Source organism: Protomyctophum bolini, assembly GCF_963924005.1.
Source record: "Protomyctophum bolini genome assembly, chromosome: 13".
NCBI lineage: Eukaryota > Metazoa > Chordata > Actinopteri > Myctophiformes > Myctophidae > Protomyctophum > Protomyctophum bolini.
The window spans coordinates 5,919,548-5,941,453 of NC_137874.1; the positions used below are offsets into that span (position 1 = coordinate 5,919,548).

At 42.1% G+C, this 21,906-nt stretch overlaps 2 protein-coding genes across 2 annotated transcripts; one reads left to right on the forward strand and one right to left on the reverse strand.

The window, feature by feature from the left end:
• Positions 1-4,943: 4,943 nt before the first annotated feature.
• On the forward strand, positions 4,944-7,392 carry plp1b (proteolipid protein 1b; the record flags this gene model as incomplete). The annotated part of the gene is made up of 7 exons (XM_080781008.1): positions 4,944-4,983; positions 5,397-5,583; positions 5,730-5,886; positions 6,189-6,363; positions 6,703-6,776; positions 6,994-7,059; positions 7,318-7,392. 7 exons carry the CDS (start codon positions 4,944-4,946, stop codon positions 7,390-7,392), a joined length of 774 nt encoding a protein of 257 aa, XP_080637134.1.
• Positions 7,393-9,162: 1,770 nt separating this feature from the next.
• On the reverse strand, positions 9,163-17,539 carry LOC308326866 (uncharacterized protein). Its single transcript, XM_080779917.1, has 10 exons — positions 17,457-17,539; positions 16,103-16,144; positions 15,788-15,899; positions 13,290-13,376; positions 12,996-13,055; positions 12,718-12,801; positions 11,425-12,486; positions 10,342-10,410; positions 9,978-10,080; positions 9,163-9,452 (listed from the first exon to the last, which is right to left on the reverse strand). Exons 2-10 carry the CDS (start codon positions 16,110-16,112, stop codon positions 9,354-9,356), a joined length of 1,686 nt encoding a protein of 561 aa, XP_080636043.1. The 5' UTR covers positions 16,113-16,144; positions 17,457-17,539; the 3' UTR covers positions 9,163-9,353.
• Between the last annotated feature and the right edge of the window lie 4,367 nt (positions 17,540-21,906).

A 21,906-nucleotide genomic window follows, 5' to 3' on the forward strand; every position in this document is an offset into this window, starting at 1 on the left:
CATTTTTTCATTTTTTTCAAATCCTCAAAAATGATGAAAAACGGCGTGCTATTGTATATATTTTTTCATGTATCCCCTATCCCTTACATGGGCTACTGGCCACATGTGGCCCCCACCTAGCTTCTTAATTTTGATCTCAAAGTGCACCAGATTGAAGCATTTTCATGGCAAATTTACAATTTTTTCTGGACCCCCCCCCCGGCGTGGCAAAGCAGGAGGGGGGGGGGCCTCAGAAAAATATGTTGCCTAGGGCCTCAAAAGGCCTAGAACCGGCACTGCTCGGAGGCAACCTTTTAACATAAAGCTTTTCTAACACAGACGTTGAACATTTTTCTTTCAGCGCCACCTGGTGGTCACCAGTTTATAGGCTTTGAGTGCCAATTCTCCCATTATTAAAAAAATAAAGAAATTGTAATTATATTATGCATGTAATGTGCATGTCATCACCTGTACACCAGATTAGAGGAATTTTCAAAATATGGATTAAAAAAAAGAGAAAAAAAAAATTAATTCCCAAGGGAGCACGTCTTGTCGTCCGTGGCATCCGGTCCATAATTGGCAATTAGACGTCTTGTCGTTTATGGCTCTTAAACTGTTTTAATAACAGCCTGAGGGGCGACTCCTAAAAGATGGCATGGTATTTGCCCCTAGCTGCCCCCCCACACTGGCTCCTTTGTAGGCTAACTGAACCCAAGCTTTGACATCAACTGGGTCACAAATGAGGGAGGGAGGGAGGGACAGAGAGTATAGCAGTAACCTCAATGCTCCCTTGTTATAGCCTATATACATCATCAATGTCAGCCACAGAGGCATATGAGTTATTTTGCTCTGTGCTGTCTGTATGCTATATACTCCTTCTCGTATCTGTGTGTGTTCTGAACATGCTGCTCTTTGTCAGACACATTAACAATATCATGTTGACATCTATCTACTGCCATTCATTATGTGCAGGCAGAAATCATGTGTGGTCACAGTCGGACGGAAGCCTGGCACGTCCAACGCTGTTATACTTTTCAGGAAATGGCACGACATTTTTCCGAAATAGTGAAAATTGCAGATCTATACGAGCTCACAATGTGCCACGTGCAGGCGCCACATTGTGGGCTTGTAGATCAGCTATTTTCCCTATAATTCAGCTTGACACTCTTGTATGACGCAGTATCACATTAAATTATGAAAAAAACACACAAGTTAAAATTTGGAGATACAGGGTTTCTGCCTGACATCGATGACATCTATACATGCAGAGCATGAAGATCTGAACCACGTCAAGCGAACACACTGCCCTGATGCGTATACAAAACAGTAAAATAGCCTTAATTGTGTCCAATAATGCAATCCAATAATCCAATAATACTACAAAATTAGTATAAAACATCTTTGATAATCAGATAAGGTCTATGTGGTGATTTGTTAGCAAGCAAACACCGACGTAACATATTCACTTAGTACTTAAAGTGGCATTCCACTCATTTTCAACAAGTACCACAGACGATAAACAGTCTAAAAAGTCCAAATTTCATTCTGACCCCTCCACGAAAAGGCCTCGTTGTCCTGACCCCTTATCTATCATTTATACATTATGTCATTAATATACCTTAGAGCTTTTTTTTTTCTTTCATAATTACAGTTCTTTTACAGGACTTTTTATTATTATTTCCACGCAACAGCTCTAAGGTATATTAATGACATAGTAAAATGTTGAAAATGAGTGGAATGCCCCTTTAATCCACTTACAGTGAAACGAATCCTTAGTAGTCCACCAAGTGCCTAGTAGTGCAATAAGTAGGCTATAAGTATAGGACTTTCAACATCTATTATATGCATTAATGGTAAAGTGTAATAGTAATTATACAAGAAACAAATGAATGCCATATATGTGACACAGGCCAGCACTTTGGTCCTCAACTCGATTTTTACAGATTACATTCAATGAAATTGGACAATAATTGAAGGAGATATGACCATCTAAAACTTGTTGAAACAGATAACAGATACAGATGCAAAGTAGAGAAATTTAGCTACTGGACCTATAGACTCACTACACCTTACTTCACATTAGAAGCCGCGATAACCGATAAGTGTTCATTTTAGTCACAATTTCTAAAATAGAGCAACGGTGGCATTCCACTGGATACCACCACCACCAGACACCAAGAACAAGACTCTTATTGGAGTCTGTGTGACCCGTGCCGTGTCCTCAGAACTGGACTGACGGCTCCATCAATAATCACTGGCAGCTGAAATGGGACTTTGTGACTTTAAGATGAGACCTCTAGAGGGCATGGGGTCTATCTATTGTTGATGAGACAAAAGCGCGAGTCAGATTCATATAGGAGTGAGTGGGGAATAAGTGCTCATAGCTCATAACACGGTCAAGTCAAGGCAAAACCTCCCTAACCCCATACTTCTGTCTGGACATGGGTGAGTGCTATGAGTTTTTTGATGTGTTTTTGTGTTGTTTATTAGTAATGTGGTATTGGCATAGACTTGCAATATATTTCCTTCAATATGCCCTAATTCTACACCTAACAGTGGTGAGGAACTTACGGTTTGTTGCAGATGTATCCTATATGTGGCTCTATTTGTCATAAACATTTAATTTTATGCACCTTCGCATTATTGGTTTATCATAGATTATATGTGCTTTCCATCAGTGTTTTTTTGGGAAGTTATGTCAACCTTTTTGTATAGAAATAAAGTAATCATTTTGAATCACCCCAGTAATCATTTGGGGTTTTGAGTAATGCAAATGAAATAGACACAGAGAAGGGGATACTTTTCACTGAAGACATAACATAACCCATCCTCTCTAACGCTGTTATTCTCACACCTTTTAATTTCAAGGACCCACAGTTTGGTAATGCATTGGGTCAAGGACCCCCCCCAGTCCTTGACCAATGGACACTGTGGACCCGGGTTCCCACAGTGTACAAGTGGAACCCGGGTCCATTTGGTTTCATTTAGTCAGAGTTATAAACCTGTAAAGGGTCTATTTGGTTCCTAATTTATAGCCGGGCATCCCATGGAACCCCTTCAAGGACCCCCCCCCCCCGGGGGGGAATCCGGACCCCACTTTGAGAAGCACTGATCTAACCTAAAGTAAATAATAATAATAAAAAATAATAATTTGGGATATGACGCACCGAATTCCAACACTTTGCTAATTTGGGATGGTTACAGGGTATAGAATACGGAGTTAAATATCAATGGGATTGGCATTTTATAAAGTATTAAAATCAATCAATAAATATATATATATTTACTGGAACCAGAGAAGTGGTATAGAACCAGAGCAGCTCACAGTGTCAGTGACCTCCTACAAGGCCAAGGCCATACGAGGTCACTCATGTCAATGAGGAAAGAAACTCCAGCTAGAAAATGAGAAAACGTCTGTCCCAAACGGCTGCCTTTTTTTTTAGTTTAGTTGAGACGAATCTGCTCTGATTTTACTTTTTAATCTATGATTTTACTTTGAAAGTTTGAAACACTGCTTTCTGCTTTTTCCATTGAATGCACAGAAGTTAACACAACTTACTTGTCATGCTTATTATACCGCTGTTGCTGAGAACGCTCGAGGTGTGGGTTTCTGGAGCGAACTGGAAAAGGTGAAAGACTTGCACGTCACATTTGAAGGATGAGTCCGTAAAGGGAGACTAGAAAAAGGACAAAAGAGGACAAAAGGTTTCGGTCACTAGAATGTCGTCAGCTCCATGTGAATGAATCGCAGTATAAGGATCTATAGGTCAACACAGGTGAGGATCATGCAGGGTCACAAGGGAAACAAGGCTATATAACCATGGCAACAATAACATTACATATCAAGAGGACCAAAGAGTACATTACAAATAAACCACAGAAAATCATAATATACACTGTACAGACCATATCCCATATAAACATATCACTCTGACCCCATAGTAGTTAAACAATACAGTAGTAGTAGTAGTAGAAAAGTACTTATTTGGCATGTGTTATAGATTACATTTATTGGGGACACCAATGCTGTTCGACAGTTGTTTTAATTAATACACCTCTGTGCCCTCACACTAAAAAGGATGAACACTAAACAGAATCTTTGAGAACACTTTCTCAGCATTCCGGAAATTACGTTGGCTCAGACATTCATAAATATATCTCTCGGCCATATAGTGTTGAGTCAGTGTTATAAGCTGCAAGGCTGTTGTTGTGAAGATATTTAAATGAACCCTCTCGTTCACCCCTATAGCTGCCTCCGCCCTCGGTCGACCAACTTGACCTTATAGCCCCCCAATGCATGCCGGCATTGACCCCTCGGCAGAGGGTCCAGTACCAGGCTGAGCCAGCTGCGGGTGTACGGCTGTACGCCAGCCTGAGTGACGTTGGCCTCAGAATGCTGGCAACCCCGCAGCAACCAAAGAGTTGATTGCGTGCGTGCGTGCGTGTGTGTGTGTGTGTGTGTGTGTGTGTGTGTGTGTGTGTGTGTGTGTGTGTGTGTGTGTGTGTGTGTGTGTGTGTGTGTGTGTGTGTGTGTGTGTGTGTGTGCGTGTGCGTGCGTGTGCGTGCGTGTGTGCGCGCGCCGTGGCACTGTGGTCTTTGTTTGTTTGACCTCGATGCCCTTTGTTCCTCTCTGATCGTTGCAAAGACAAAGGGTATTGTGTCCCCCTGCCACAAAGAGAAAGTTGTTTCGTCAGGCCCCTGAAGCACCAAGTTCCACTGCCATCCTTCGCTTGGCTTGGTGACGCCTGTGACCAGTGGTGAAGGAAGGGCTTGGACGAGAGACAGTAAGGGAGCTAGCTGAGCTGTGTGTGGCATAATTGTCACGAGCAGAGCGAACGGCTTTTCACATGCGGATGAAACCACAGCAGGGAGTGTCGTCTTTCCGTCGCAAGTAAATCCACCGGGTTGACGTCGGAGAACCCTTGCTCGTTTTGTTGGGAGTACACGGGATCAAAAGCAAGCAGATGTTTCCGGTCAGGCAGCCTTGGCTTTGCAAAGCCTTAGGTGCTTTTCCTCTCTCCCATTTCCACCAATGCAATTATTAACAACCTGGATATTTGCTACAGTATACCTTGCTTGAGCAGCTCTGCTTACTCTGGAAGAGTGGTGTGAGTCTGCATGGTGACTGGTGGTTTTTTGTATGGACGCTTTTGATGGGACTGCACTCACTGCTTTGAACACTTGGGGCTTTCACTGCTGTCGTTATAACTTTTATGTTGCTTTTTTTTTCATGTCTGTTGATGGAGTTGTGGGTGTGCTATATGCTGATGGATAACAGCCAGACCGAGTAGTGAGGCCATTTTGCAGAAGGGTGAAAGGGGCCACATGCACCACCGCAGTGGGTTTTTAGATGTGCTGTGTGATTATATGTGCGGTGTGTGCCGCCGGTGTGCTGATATATTATGCCCCCTCACCAGGTTGCTATGACTGCTGCGTCCGGTGCTTCGGGGCGGTGCCCTACCCGTCCCTGGTGGCCACGTTGCTGTGCTTCGCGGGCATGGCGCTGTTCTGCGGCTGCGGGCACGAAGCGCTCACTCAGACCGAGTTCCTGGTCGAGACGTACTTCGCTCGCAACGTCCAGGACTACGTGGTCCTGTCGTCGTTGTGAGTTGGCCACGCGAATAAAACCTTTTTATTTCATTGTTGTGTTGCTATATATAGCGAAACATCTCTCAGCATGTGTCTCTCACCACCATATACTACAGTATAGCTATTATCTAACTTTTCACCTTATATATGACTTATTACAGCATCCAATACTTCCAGTACGTGATCTATGGCCTGGCGTCATTCTTCTTTCTCTATGGCATCCTGCTGCTGGCCGAGGGCTTCTACGCCACCAGCGCCGTCAAGCAGACCTTCGGTGAATTCAGGAGCACCAGCTGTGGACGCTGCTGGAGTCTGACTGTGAGAAAATGGAGAGGGGTGGATGGAGGAGCTGGGGGAATGAGGGAGGGGGGGGGGGGGGGGGGGACATGAGGTCATGGTCATCAGGTCATGTCATTGTTGAGATGCTGAACGGTCGTCTGTTTTAGCTCCTCAAACGCACAATTGGCTTTGAGAGATTTATATATTATTCAATTGGATATATATATATATATATATATAAAAGACAACCTGGCTCACGACGTTTATTAGCAATGCTCTTCCGCTGTATAACGTTTGTCTCCGTTAACCTTCGGTGTTTGCTTCCCTTCCCTTTCCCACAGTTCATCGTGGTGACGTACATCTTGGCCGTCGTCTGGCTGGCCGTGTTCGCCGTCACAGCCATCCCCGTGTACTTCTTCTTCAACATGGCTCAGACCTGCCACAACATCAACATCCTGGCTGAGAGCTCCCCTCTCGGTCAGCACGGTTGGATCTGCATGGACGCCAGGCAGTATGGTATGTTGCTTTTGCTGCAAAAAAACCCCCATGACTTTACATTTGAAGGATCTATGCTAAAGAATAACTGCAGTAAGTCTGTAGTTGCATTATAATTACAATCATCGCCCAGGAGCCCCGGGGCGATGATTGATTGACAGGCAAAGTGCCATCTGCTGGCTATAAAATGAGGCGTTTTTCCATTGCATCTGAAGAACCACGGTTAGAACCAGAGAGAAAAACACCTGGCATGGCATATACTGGAGTAGATATTGCTGTTAAAACCTTTTAATACACTTTTGAAGGACCGTGACAAAGACGTTAAATGTTGTTAAAAATTAATGTCATTATAACTTTAAGGTCTGCTGCCTTGGAACGCAATGCCAGGAAAGGCATGTGGATTGACCCTGGCATCCATTTGTAAAAGCAGTGAAGTAAGTAGATGTGCCAATATCCAATGATCACTTATCCTTCATATTGTCCTTACAAAGTATTATGAAGTAAAAAAAAAAAAAGAAAAACACTCGCTTAATGTGGAGCATCTTTAATGTAAATCAAAATGTAATTATTCATAATTGGCCACCCCAAAAGCAAAAAGAAAAGGATTGATGAGTCTCTCTATAGTGACTGTTGTGTTTGATGTTTTCACAGTTCCATCTCACATATGACTTGTACATTGCTGCATTCGCTGGTGCTGGGGTTGCTCTCTTAGCTTTGGTGAGTAAAAACAGAGTACAGAGTAAACAGAATATTTCCTCTCAAGTAAATGCCACTAAAGTGGTGCAGTGTGGGTTTTTTTTTATAGCATATAGTCGTATAGTGATGTTGAAATGAATGGAGAAGTAATTACCGTACGTCAGTGCCTGCTTACCTTCTTCGCGTGCCCTCGTTGAGGACTCGTTAGTGCTGATTGGTTTCAGCTGCTCTTCTGTCTCCTCTACAATCTCCTTCCACCCGTTCCCATCTCCTCTGTAGGTTCTGTACGTGGCGGCAGCCACCTATAACTACGCGGTCTTGCGGTTCCTGGGCAGGAAAGGGCTACGCTGGTGAATGTAGGCCTATACCTCCTACTGCCCTGTCGAAATCAGTCCCATTTGACATGGAATGGACAGTGGACGACGTGCATATATATATACCACATCCTCTGTACACCAACAAACGCTGCATCATCTGCTTACTGTTTATGATTTGTCCAATAACTCTGTGATGTGACGTCATGTCATGATTGGTAAGAATAATGTTTTTTTTTTTTACTTTTGTCGAACAACAGTGTCACACGCCAAACGTATTTTATTGACAACACGTTCGACAAAGTATACATTTATATGGCTTAAAGGGGTAGTTAGATCTTTCTGATATTTTAGTTTGATATCACGTTTCACAATAATAGCCAAATAATTGAAACCTCCTTTTCAATTGGCCCTACTGGGTTTCTGAAATGTCCATCCCGCATCCGTCAATTGGAAACGAATGGATCAGCATCCTGGCAGCAACGTTCTGACAAGCTTTCGGTGGGCATTTCTCAGTAACCATAGTGCAGATTGAATGTATTTTTTAAGCTATTACACAAGACCTTGGGAGGTGCACTAATATAAAAGAAGAACAAAAAAAATACCTATCCCTCCCTTTGACCCATTTTGACCTGAGATCAGATTATAAAAATGTCTTCTACATCCTGACAGTTTTCTGAAAAAGCTATTATTCAAAAATAGCAGATCTACAAGCTCGTAGCGCGCCACTCGGTGGCGCGCTATGAGCTTGTAGATCTGCTATTTTTCAATAGCTAAAGCATAACATATAATATGGGTTAAGGTAGAGGAATGTACATAAGATAACTCATATAGCAACCACCGTGGATAACATGCTCTGCTCACAAAATTCTACTCTCCTACTTTCATTACAAGGGGTTGATTCCCTAAAAGGTTTGTGATTCATTTCCCCTTTGGGGCAGCAAATGTCACATTTCATGGTGCTTTGTTGGTGCTGATGTATCTGCCAAGAGCAGGATAAATGACAGTTCCCTGAGCTATACCGTAATCATCCTCACTGCATATATAGAATCCCTTCAGTGATTACTGATCTGGTATCTGGTCTGTATCTATTTTGAATATACTGTAATTTGCTCCCATTGTTGTTTCCTATGATCGTCGTATGGTACATGATATTAATTATGTATTCACATTTCATTTTTCACTAATACAAATAAAGATCAATGCGTCAAAGTTCTCTGCTCAGAATGATGTTTAGGCTATAGCCTATATCTTGTAATTATTTCCCATCTCAATTGAGACCTTTTGTTTGGCATTCACACTTAACCCATTCTGACCGGGCACCCATTTTGGTGTTGGCATCATGTTATGCTTTAGCTATGCTATTTTTGAAAAATCGAAGAACGACTGACATTTTTAGAATCTGATCTCAGGTCAGAATGACTTAATCAGACCAGTGTGTGTCCAGTGGAAACCTCGTATGAATCTGATCTCAGGTCAGAATGGGTTAATAACATTTTTTTTAATTGTCTTTAATACCACTGTGTGGGTATGCTTTACCTGTTGTTGCATAAAAGAAGCCATATCTTGTCTACTGGCTTCGTGGTGCTCTTAACCATTAGTTTTTTTATTTAAGTGCCTTCGCCTTGCGCCTTTATTCGCAAGTCCAACCATTGACTGAGCCGGGCTGTATACGTGAATGCTCTTGAAATGATGACTTTGATTAAAGCTTTTGAATCTACACATTGTATGTTTATTTCATTCTCATGCAAAAATCCTGTAATGAAAATACAATATAGTAATAGTAGAGTATTTCCATTCAACATTTCAAATTAGAATATGTTTTTTTTTTTTTTGAAGGATCTGGCAACACTATAGACTTATAGATATCATAACATACCGGTATATAAGTCTTTGCAGTCATGCCAAGATGCAACTGGGAATTACAGTAAAGCAGAAAACAAAGGGTCTGTATAAAAAAGAGTATTCATGATGGTCCTTCTCTTGGGCGTTAATTAAGGCCTAGATGGTTTTTGCGAAGCAGCTTCCACAGTGGACGACTTGCGCATGCAGGAACATCGGTGTCATCATGTCTCCCAGGGCCCTACCACACACACCACACTGCAACAGTAATGATTACAGTCAATATTAGCTTCGACGCTGCTGCACCGGGAAGATAACAATCAACCACAATGAATGGCACAACCACCGACACATAGGCCCCTTTTCCACCGGTTGGTTCCCAGTGGGAACCGGTTCAGTTCTTTTTGGTTTTTAGTCCATGAGCCAGAGCTCCAGAATTGAAACGTTAATTATGAATTGAGTGTGCAAAACCATACCTATATTAGATTGTTATCACCATTAAACTTCCCCAATTGAGTACTTACACAAAGACAATGATTTATTGTATTACAAATTTTACATTTTTTGTGTAAAATTACACAAATCATTACTTGTATTGATCCTATAAACAATTTAATATAGGGTATAGTATAGTTTGCCCACCAATTTTGGAGCTCTGGCTCATGGACTAAAAACCAAAAAGAACTGAACCGGTTCCCACTGGGAACCAACCGGTGGAACGGGGGTCATACTGTATCCCAACAACAGGTACACACAGACAACGACAGAGCACATATACAGTACCTTCAAGCATTCGGGGTGGCTGTATGTCGGAGGGTAATTAATTGTGATCTTGATATTTCCGTCCACTGCCTTTTTACAGTACGTACAAATGGGCACGCCGTCCCTTTAGTGGACAAGAGTTAAAAAGAAAGAAAAGAAAGTGTAACAGAATATGCAGAAGTAGAAGACACTTTGTGTTTTGACAGCCAAGGTTACTCAAATGTAGTTAAGTTACACAACTGTGTGTACTATATACTGTGTACTCATTTATACCATAGCTTTTGTCTCTCTCTCTCTCTGCTGTCCTAAATCTAAATAATGAACAACACTCCCATCTATAAATAAATTTAATCAAAACAAAACGCAGACGTTATTCTCAACCCACCTCATCTCAGGTTCTGCCAGAACACTCACACTCGGCACATCCACCGGAGGCTTTTCACAGGTCTCAACGCTGAAGAAGAAATAATTGGCAAAAGAAAAAGATATCATTTGTTTTAATGAAGACAATTTCATATGGCAGAGGACGTGTGTGTAGGCTACACCAGAGGTTCCCAACCACTGGTATACTGGTATACTGGGGCGGCAGTGGCTCAGGGGTAGAGTGCCTGGATGGGAACCGCAAGGTTGCCAGTTCAAACCCGGGCTCCTCCAGAGTTACTGTCGAAGTGTCCTTGAGCAAGACACTGAACCCCTAATTGCTCCCGATGTGCTAGTTGGTGCCTTGCATGGTTTCCGCTGCCATCGGTGTATGAATGGGTGAATGTAATGCACAATCTATGTAAAGCGCCTTGGATAAAGGCGCTATATAAATGCACCATTTACCATTTACCATACTTAGCCCATTTAGGCCTGACCTCGACATTTCTAAAATGTCTTCTAAATCTGACACATTTTCACGATTTATTTTCAAAAATAGCAGACCTACAAGCTCGTATAGCGCGGCACTCGGTGGCGCGCTATGAGCTTGTATAGATCTGCTATTTTTCAATAGCTAAATTATAATGTTTAAAACACCAAAAGGGGTTCACCCCCAAAATGGGTTAGTGGTACTACCCAAAAAAAAGGAGACAAAAAAGACAAAAGTGGAATGAATTGTTTATATTACTAGTTACTACAGGTCGTTCTTCTGACCAAGCAATTGGTTAAAATAGGATATCCAGCCGTGCTGAAACGGGCATGACAGCACACCTGGCCGTTAATAGAAGATTTGAGAACGGATTAATCACATTAGAAACATCATCAGTTGTGCTGATTAGTGATTAGACTGGGTTTGGTCAGAGCAGCAGCATTATTGGCTTAGGAATGGGCAGGTATACACGCCTGTATTTTTAACTAAATACATAAATATAAATTCTATTTATTATGGCGCTACATGGAGAGCCAAATTATTTTGTGTTACTTCAGTATAAAAAGGCTGGGAACCAATGGGCTACACAATAAATAAATCTTTATGAATGACACTCACATTAATTCTGTGTTGGTGTCAGCACCAGGTTGTTGATTCGGAGTTAACTCCACTGTGCTTGAATCGTCTGCTTGGTCCACATCCACAGCAGATGGTGACGCCGCCACCTGCAGCGCATCAGCCAGTTCAAGGGTACTTTCCTCCAACTGGCTCTGTGCAGCTTGAGTGACTGACTCACTTACTTCAGCGGGATCAATCTCATCACTGGGGCAATCAGTATGATCAATAGCAGCCGCGGGCGATGGTTCGACACAACATTGCTCCACGGCTACATCCGCACACTGGACCTCTTCGTGAGCAACTAGTACTGCAGTGGCAGCTTCCGGTTCCGGCTCACCCTCGGGGACAGAGACGGGGTCTGACTGAGCAGCTGGCTCGGCTTCGGCGACGGCTTCGACAACACACGACGCGGCGGCCGTTTCTTCGGGAAGCTCACTGGGAGAAGGGATGACGTCTGGTTCCGCAGCCACAGCTGCAGGGTCTCGGACCACAGGTTCTGCTCCTCCTCCCGGTGCAGCATCATTGGTTCCGACGACGGTGCTCTCAACAGCCTGCTCTACAGCAGGCTGTGTAACAGGTTCCTCGGCAGCCCCCACTGCATTATCCTCAATAAGCTCCTCTGCTGGCAGGAGAGTTGATTCCATTCCAACCTCCTCCAGGCTGGATTTGCTAGCTGGCTCTTCATGGTCAGCAGCAGGTTTCACTTTCTCTGGTTCAGCTGGTTCAGGGTTCTCTGCAGGGCTTTCTGCTTTCGGTTCATCTGTGAGCTCTACACTGATTTGGGAATTGTCTCGGGTCTGCTCCGTTTCTTGACTCGGCTCTGCTACGGCTTCAGCTGATGATTCTTCAACTGGATCGACATGGAGATCTGCAGAGACTTCAGTGGTTGTCTCACTGGGTTCTGCTGCGTCTGATTGGTCAACTGGTGCATCTTCCTTATGTTCAGCAGTGCCATTGGCAAGAGCTTGCTCAGTTGGCTCCACCACAAAGTCTTCCAATGCATTTCCAATTGCTAGATTAACTGGTTGCATTGTGCCATTTTGTCCTGTGGGTGTTGCAGGGCTGAGACACAGACAAGATTATTCATTCAAATTCACCCAAATATGCTTTCAGGAGGACAATATAACAGTTTTCCCCAAAAAATAGCTGTGCAAATTGGCCTTTCGGCTGTGTGAAAATTAAATGTTGGCGTAGTAAGATTTAAAGATGAGGCAAGGAGTTTTCAAATGAAGAGACATAAGAAAACAGCAGCAGTGTGTTCAGTTGCCTCAATAATATGTCAGACACACTAACCTTTCTGTTGGATCCTCGATAGCTTCAGTCGGTTGGACGTCTGTCTTAGGGCTAACGTCGTTGTTAGGTTGGCTTTCTGAGTCACTAAAACATAAAACAACACAATACGAAAGGGATTTCAGCATTGAACATTCATAGCCTACCAAACTGGGTCTGAAATCTAAACTACTACTGTGAACAAGCATCATACTGGCTATCATGGAAAAACAATTAGGCTCAAGAGTAGAATATTGTTTACACCTGGGACAATTTACACATCAGAACACTGAAATGCAAACCTTTTAGTCACCAATTCTGGGGAGTTGTCTTTTGTTGGGCTCAGTGGGGAGGACACTGATCTGAAGGGTGAGAGACCTTGATAAGCAACTTCCATATCCAAAATAAACGGCAAGTTCTGACAGCTGAACTAACAACAGTGTACAATGGTGATTCAACATAGAAAGGCATTACATTTAACACCAGATGTCCACCATGGTTTCCTAGACAATGTATTTGTGTAGTTACTTATTTATATTTACTTTTATTATCATTTAAGATGAATATTATGAAGTATGAACATGGCATGCACTCACCCAAACTTCATGGCTGTTGAGAGGACATATGAACTCTGTCTAACCAGCGGAGGTCTGGTCTGAGTGGTCTCCACAGCATCCTCATTTCTATAAAAGAGATACATTCATAGTGAATGTATACTGCATGATTATTTGATTAAATGACATTGAAATCCACTGCTTCAAAGTAGGGTAGTGATATTCCTTTGTTGGAATAAGTGTTAAATAACTATATATTCTGATAGTAATCAGTGTTTGTTCAGTAGCAGGTCTCTCCAGCTCTCTCTCAAACAAAGACAAATGCCTTTTCAGGTCAGGCTACCAATTTAATCCAATCATGAGAGAGAACTCATGCAGGATACAGTGGTGATGACATAAAGAACTGAGCATAAATTGGAACAGGAAGCTGATAAATGCGTCGGAAGCTGCAATTCCAACTGTATATTCTATATATTCTATATATACTCAGTCCCAGGGAAAATATATATCCCTTACTATACTAAGCCCTTATACTAAAATATTATTCAATACTATTAGCAGTATGTTGGTCAGTCCGTATTCTATTTTTGAGTGGTGCAACCACCTCCAAGGAACAGCAATGTCCGTGTTCACCTATATGTGACGTTAATGAGCGCCAGTATAATGAGTACCAGTAGGGGCGCTGTTGTGCCAGAAACAGAGAGAGGGATAGTGCTGCACTGTTGCCTGCTAATGAGAATGAGAGAGAGAGAGGTGGGGGGGGGGGGATTTTTAACTATCTTTTATTACCTGTGTATTATATTTTGTACTGTAACAATAAACATTGCATGGATGCACCTGGGACGTATCCCAAGGTCATCAGGGTTTCGGGTCTGTCGAACATCATACCCCTCACTCAGCTAGGCGACCCAGTCGGGGTTGATCAAGTCCCGACTTACGTCCCAGTAAGTTAGGGAAAAAACCAGGGCCACACAATCCGTTGCTCCGGAACTACTCTGCCGGGACTGGGAGAACCAAATTCTGGCGCGTGGAAGGACTATAGGCTCTGTGGGTTGACTCCTGTCCGGGCCCCTCCTATACGTCTCACCAGGTCCACTCCTGCTCTCACCAGGCCCAGGACCTGTGTGTTGCACCATGACTCCCAGCACCAGGCACTCCATTCAGGAGTGGTGGATTATGATGGCCCTCCTAAAGGCTTCCTCCTCACAGAGGACACAGGCTGGGGGGGCACTAATCCATACTGCTCACCCGGGTGCCGTCTACATTCCGGCTGTCACCCGTCTCTCCGGTGGTCACTGTACGTATATGCTGGACTTTACTTGCACAGTCTGCTGGAGTCGGCTCCACTGCATCAATATTTCACTGCTCATACCGTATGAGAATGTGTGTGAGTCATACATGCTGTATGAGTATCGTGACAAATAGTCTTATGAATCTGTGTATGTAGTATGTCATTCTGTCTGCAATTTCTTCCACCAGGGAGTGCTCAAAGCACTACCCAGATGAAAGATATACATGTCTTACTCAACTATGCACACCTCTAGGCCATTGCAGGTTCCCAAACTTTTTCATGTCAAGGACCCCCAAATTGACACGAATTATAGCTCTGGGGATATGCCAGGGACCCACATAAGAGAATAATATTTTACGGCTCTAGCAGTGATTCTCAGCCATTTAAAATTTCAAGGACCCCCCCCAGTTTGACATGAATTAGACTATACGGACCCCCATTTAATGGCATTTGTATTGTTAAATAAATGCTAATTTAACTCTGAACGGGTCCATTTGGTTCCATTTGTACACTCTCTGCGTTACAGACCCATAAGGGGTCCATTTGGTTCCTAACTATCATTTAGCATGGGGACCCCCTGGAACTCCCTCGAGGACCTGTAGAATATCTCATATAGGACCACTCACATGTATACACATCAACAGCACTCCAAACTTACATAAGCTTACGCACACTCATGCACCCTCAATCATATACTGTATATGGACATGTTTAAGTCACACACACACACACACACACACACACACACACACACACACACACACACACACACACACACACACACACACACACAGACACACACACACACTGGTCCCGTATATATAAGAGAAGACACAGACAGACCAACAGAGAATGGAGGGCCCCATTTTGTAATAAACATGCATTCCTATAAAACGTTGCAACAATGTCTGAGTCTCTCCGTCATCCTTCACCCATGAGGTTCCCATTATCCCTGGACACAACAGACCCCTGCAGTGGACCCCCTGGAGCTCCCTCAAGGACCCCCCCCAGGGGCCCCCTCTGAACTCCCCCCAAGGACCCCTGGGGGCCCAGGTGGTTGCCATTATACACTTAACTGTAGTATAGAGGGAGAGCAACACCAGACATTTACACTCAAGGGACCGCACTGTAAATAAGGTCTTGACTCTTGAGTTAAAAGAAATACAAAAAAATATCCTTTCGACGCAGATATGAACAAATATACATTATTCATGCTTTTTGTTAATGAATTAAATGTGTGGCACAGTACTGTGTCTGCTCCCGTTCCACATGTACTGCTGCTGAGCCTCTGTGGATCCAACTGCCATCTCCCTTCAGATTAGTGCGTATCCTGGTGCTCTGAAACACCTGGGCTTTGTCAGCTTTGTCAGGCAAAAAGCACAACTATGTAGTAATAATAGTAATAGTACAAATAATGTATGATGTGTTTACCACTGTATCTCTCTCCCTCTTTCGTGCACGCACACGCACGCACACGCACGCACACACACACACACACACACACACACACACACACACACACAAATAACACACTGTTGCAGCATAGTATTCAAACTGAATATACCTTTTGACATAATAATATTGATTTTCTCCTCAACTTGTCAATCTGAAAGAAGAGAACGAAAGATCAACTCAAAAATGGGAATAAATACACGCATGCACGCACGCACACACACACACGCGCAGAGCGCACACACACGCACAGTCGCATACACACGTTCTGTGTGAACCATGGGTATAATTGATAGTCCTACTGTACAGTATGTTAATCAATATCATTTTAAGAAACCGTGTCTCGCATGAATGCGAAAACAAAATGACTTGGCATACTTGGCAGTCGAGTGTTACTGAGTTATTACACACAGATCATCATGCATCATTAACCCATTTTGCGCGGTGTTAGCATTATGTCGTGCTTTAGCTATTGGAAAATAGCAGATCTACAAGCTCATAGCGCGCCACCGAGACCGAGTGGCGCACTACGAGCTTGTAGGTCTGCTATTTTTGAAAAATCGAAGAACGACTGACATTTTTTTAATCTGATCTCAGGTCACAATGGGTTAACCTCGCATCTTATTTATGAGCCAGAAGCGAAACTGGCACTGCAGCATTCTGCAGCACAACGACAGGAATGACAAGTATTGCTAAATCCCAGAGAAAGTTCTGAGAACGAGAATGCCAAACTGAGATAGAAAGATAAGCCACATGTGCACAAAGTGTTCAAAATGCTATACGTCCATAGTTTAGTTTAATTTGGTCTATATATATACACAGCAGTATATTTCATATTTATTTTCCCTGCAAGGTGTCGTCTTGTGTCTGTTGGTTGTTGTGGTTTTTATGTGGAAAGGAGAATTGAACGCACACATGTCAACGTCAAAACTAATTCCTGTGTGGGAATACACAATGGCAAATGAAGGTATCTGAATCTGAATGCGTGGGGTGCTCGCTGTGCTTTGGGTGCACAATAGTGTCACAGTTTTGTAAAAACAGCTCCGATATTAATGCTTGAATTCAGCTATTATCATGTTATTTAGAGATAGATAAACCCTTATTGAGTGCCAGTGTGAAATGCAGGTGGCATAGCAGCAGTATAGTAGGGTGAAGAATAGGACAGGTATACAAGAGGGGGAAAAAATCAAGAACCAAAGAACAGACAATATCAGGTTATTCTATATACAATACAATAACACGGTTCTGAATAAGCAGAAGTAACTCAGAAGCATAGATCCACAACCCCCCCTTCTCATCTTTCCACTGTTTTATTGATTTTATTCCTTAGTCTTACCCCCCCCCCCCCCCTACCCAATAAAGCCTTTTTTCCTACGTTGTTTTCTTATGCTTCCATGTTAAGCGTTTTTCGGTACTTAGAAAAGCATTACATTCTTATTATTCTCATTAGCGTGAGCAGCCCTCACCTGTGAGCGTCAGTGGTGTCAGGTGTTGTCTATTTAGGTGCTCGTCCTCTTTAGTTCTCTGACTCACACACCTGCAGACCGTCTTATAACAGGTGGAAGCGCTGCAAATTCCATACCATCCAAGATTCCATCCTATCGTTCTAGGGTGCCACTCCTCGATGCTGGTATGTAAGGTAGGCGTGTGTGTGTGTGTGTGTGTGTGTGTGTGTGTGTGTGTGTGTGTGTGTGTGTGGGGGGGCTGGTGTGGAGGGTTCACCATGGGCACATTAAGTTGGGTAGTGTGCAGTACACTGCATATGGTTTCTGACACGTCCAGTAGATGTCATCTATAATATTATGGAGACACAATGATTAATTCACTTGAACAATGCAATACTCCCATCCCAGATAAATTGTTCTGTGAAAGACATTATGTGAGAGTTTTTTGTTATGCATAAAATAACTTAAGTAGATTTAATATTTGTCCAAATTAAAAATGTAAATCACGAGAAAAATATATTGTGAATGTACAAAGAATGTCTCAAATGTTTGTCGGGAAAACAAATCTTGCATTAGAATCTTTGACCATATGCATAATTCCCTCAAGAACATTCTGTACAGTATGTACATGATGTTTGAAACAACAACCTGCCCTCAGGCAGTAGATCTCTGTTTCCTCAGGAATCAAGAGAGACCAGAATTTAACTGAAGCTAAAAAGCCATTTTACTGCCAGGCCAGCATTCTGCTTTTAAAAACCACTGAGTTAGATTAAGCAACATAGACACATGATCACTCTCACCGCAAGACAAGTTCATGTACAACAGTATGAGTGCTTAACCCATTCTGACCTGAGATCAGATTCTAATAATGTCTTCTACATCCTGACAGTTTTCATTCTGACCTGAGATCAGATTCTAAAAATGTCTTCTATGTCAGTCGCTCTTTGATTTTTCAAAAATAGCAGACCTACAAGCTCGTAGCGCGCCACTCGGTGGCACGCTATGAGCTTGTAGATCTGCTGTTTTTCAATAGCTAAAGCATAACATAATGCTAACACCAAAAGGGGTTCAGTAAGTAAACAGCCAGATAATTATTGTGGTAAAGCAGGGTTATACTCAACCTAAGATGGCTCAGGTGCCAAATTCCAAGAGTCCAATTAAGGGCCACTAAGCTAAAAAATGTCAGTATTATTTTTGAAACATTTACATTTTTATTTTGTAACAGACTACATGACTAGTTTAAAAAATAAGCAAACACAGATTTCTTTTAAAAGCCACATTTACATCTATAAGGCCAAACCTCAATGAACTAAAACATTGTGATTAATGATGAAGTTACAAAATGAGGCTTCATTGACAAAATGTGAAGAAAAATGTGTACATACTGTACATAATGAACAGATTATCACAGCTGAATATATAAGTGGTTAACCCACTTAAGCCTGACGTCGGAGAAAAAAAGGTCTTCTGAAAGAATATATATTCAAAGATTTGTGCCACATTTTCACGATTTTTCAAAAATAGCAGACCTACAAGCTCGTAGCGCGCCACTCGGTGGCGCGCTATGAGCTTGTAGATCTGCTATTTTTCAATAGCTAAAATATAACATAATGCTTAGTTAAAACACCAAAAGGGGTTCCCGCCCAGAATACTCAGCTGACCAGCAGGCCATATCACCTTTTCTTGGACCAATACAATACAATACTTACAATCTTGTTCAAAACAATGACAATAACTAGAACTAATTATATTTTCATTGGTATGACCATGACCGGCATTAACCCATTCTGACCTGAGATCAGATTCATACGAGGTTTTCCACTGGACACACACTGGTCTGAATAACCCATTCTGACCTGAGATCAGATTAAAAAAATGTCAGTCGTTCTTTGATAATAAAAAAAAGCAGACCTACAAGCTCGTAGCGCGCCACTCGGTGGCGCGCTATGAGCTTGTAGATCTGCTATTTTTCAATAGCTAAAGCATAACATGATGCTAACACCAAAATGGGTGCCAGGTCAGAATGGGTTAATCATTAAGCAGGGGCCGCATGCGGCCCACGGGTTGAGTAGCAAACTGAATGGCTTCGAAAATGGAAATGAAGAGTTTACATATAGTACACATTAGTATACATTTCCTTGATGATTATATCTGAAACCAGTATTCATATCTGGTTTCTGTATTCATTTATCATATATTTTATCTATTATTATTTATTTATTTATTCCCAACTGAAAGCAGAACACATGGCAAAAGTTATAAATCACAATGCCAGTTTGTGTTTTATGTCTGGAGACAATATTATGACGTATTATGACATGACGTCCGCTTGCCACCCATTAACTGTTATGATATAGACCTAATTTAAACCCTGTACTCATTCACACGGTGTTTGAATCTGTGGAATGTAGTAGGACCTGCCATGCCCCATAAGTATATAGCCTATTTTTATGCTTCCATCAAACAATGACAACCTCGTCTAGGTTGATTGAGTGAGTGAGTGATGTGCATTGAGTGATTGCGTGAGATATGATTGTGTACAACGAATGTGTAGCTTTGGCAGAACCACATTCTAGAACTAGCTGGGAATGTTGTTGCAACTTCTTGCAAGACAGTGGGTAAGATAATGATGTGAACAATATCATTAATATCAGGGTAATAGCTCGCACGACTCCAGTTGCTTTTAAACACTTTGAGCATCTTTACCGGGTGCACGGTCGGTAACATAACAGGAACATTTCTCAAAGAGAAAAGCAGCTATAGCACTCACGGAACTCTCGTTTTAAAGGTTTTATGACATAAATTTTCATTTATTTTAGTTTTTCTTTTTTCTTTTAGGTTTTATGACCTCAATTACACCCAAAAAACCTGAACTTTGAACATTCAGTGGATTTTCTGTGGTCTGAAGTTTCCTTTGGGGTTTGGAAGCCTTTTGAGCTACAATGAAAACAGGCAAAACAGTGAAAACAGTGACATCTGCTGGCAAATCCCATTGACATATATGGGATTTGCAGGATCTTACATCACAAACTGCCGGGAAATCAGAGGCCTGTTTGAGCCAGAAAACCCCAGATCACAGAAAATCTACTGAATGTTAAAAGTTCATGTTTTTTGGGTGCAATTGAGATTAGAAAACCTAAAAAAAATAAGAACAATTCCAAAACCTTTTTTTTAATGTCACAATCCCTTTAAGGCACTTTTAATATATTCTTGTGTCAGTCGACATAGTATGCCGCAGAGCAGCAGTCCTTTTTTATCCCGTATGAAAGTACCAGAAATGATATGTCAACATAATTTAGACGTGTATATAGGTATTTAAGGACTTAATTAGGTCTATTATAATGTATAAAGTTGTTGTGTGAATTGTTAGGGTTTGCACTTTTGGTACAAGTTGGCTGAGAACTCATTGTCTGCATGGGTCAGAGGTACTGTCTCTCTCCTAGGGAGACCATCAAATGTGGCTCTTCCGGTGTCTCCAGCAGATAGACAACGCTGATGAAGGCCTGAACGCCGAAACACAGTTCATTGTACTGCTGCTCATGTCAACTGACACAAGAATACATTAAAAGTGCCTTAAAACGAGAGTTCCGTGAGTGCTGGTTTTCTCTTTGAGAAAATGTTCCAACTATATAATTAACACTATAACAATTATATAATCTCACATGTATTTCAATGTTATTATTTGCTCCATTTTGACTTCCATTTTTTCCCCTCAATTCTAAGAAATATTAGAATGGGCCAATATCTTCCAATTTGTCAGTAAGGTCATGGCGACATTGGACTTATACAAGTGCACTTCTGGCACTGCATCCAATCAATGTACTGCTTTGTCCAGGTTCCTGCTACCCTAATGAAACCGTCAAATCAAGAACGAGGGGTTCACTTGTCACTCCCATAGCTACAGGTGCAAGCAGCGAAACGCACGTGGGTCATGCTGCCACTGCATCATGCTACTTGAAAGAGAGCGCAATTACACAACTGAACCCATGACTGCTCCTGTGACTCACTTCACTAGTCACTACCATAAACAGACTTGATCGAGTTAAAAAAAAATTAAAGGAAAAAAGGAAATATTGGCTTCTTATTCACTCTATGCATTTGCCAATGGTCAACCCACTGAGGAGAGAAATGGATTAAAGGATATAGAATGACAGGTTTTCATGGTAGGATAGTAGGATTGTATGATTAGGATAGTAGCATAGGAAATATGTTAGATCGTTTTGAACATCAGTTCAGTCTGTCATTAGTACGTCAATAGGGTTGCTTACCTTTTCACTCAGTGTCCTGAACTAATCATTTAAAAATATATATAATACAGGAAGCTCCTTGGACTGCAAAAAACCGGTTGAATATGTATCGACGCTATACAGTTGTACACAAATAAGAAAGCCACTAATAAGTCAAGAACACAGGTGGGTGTTCGTTTCTCAGCCTCCTAAATTCATTCATGGCTTTTAACAAAACACATCAG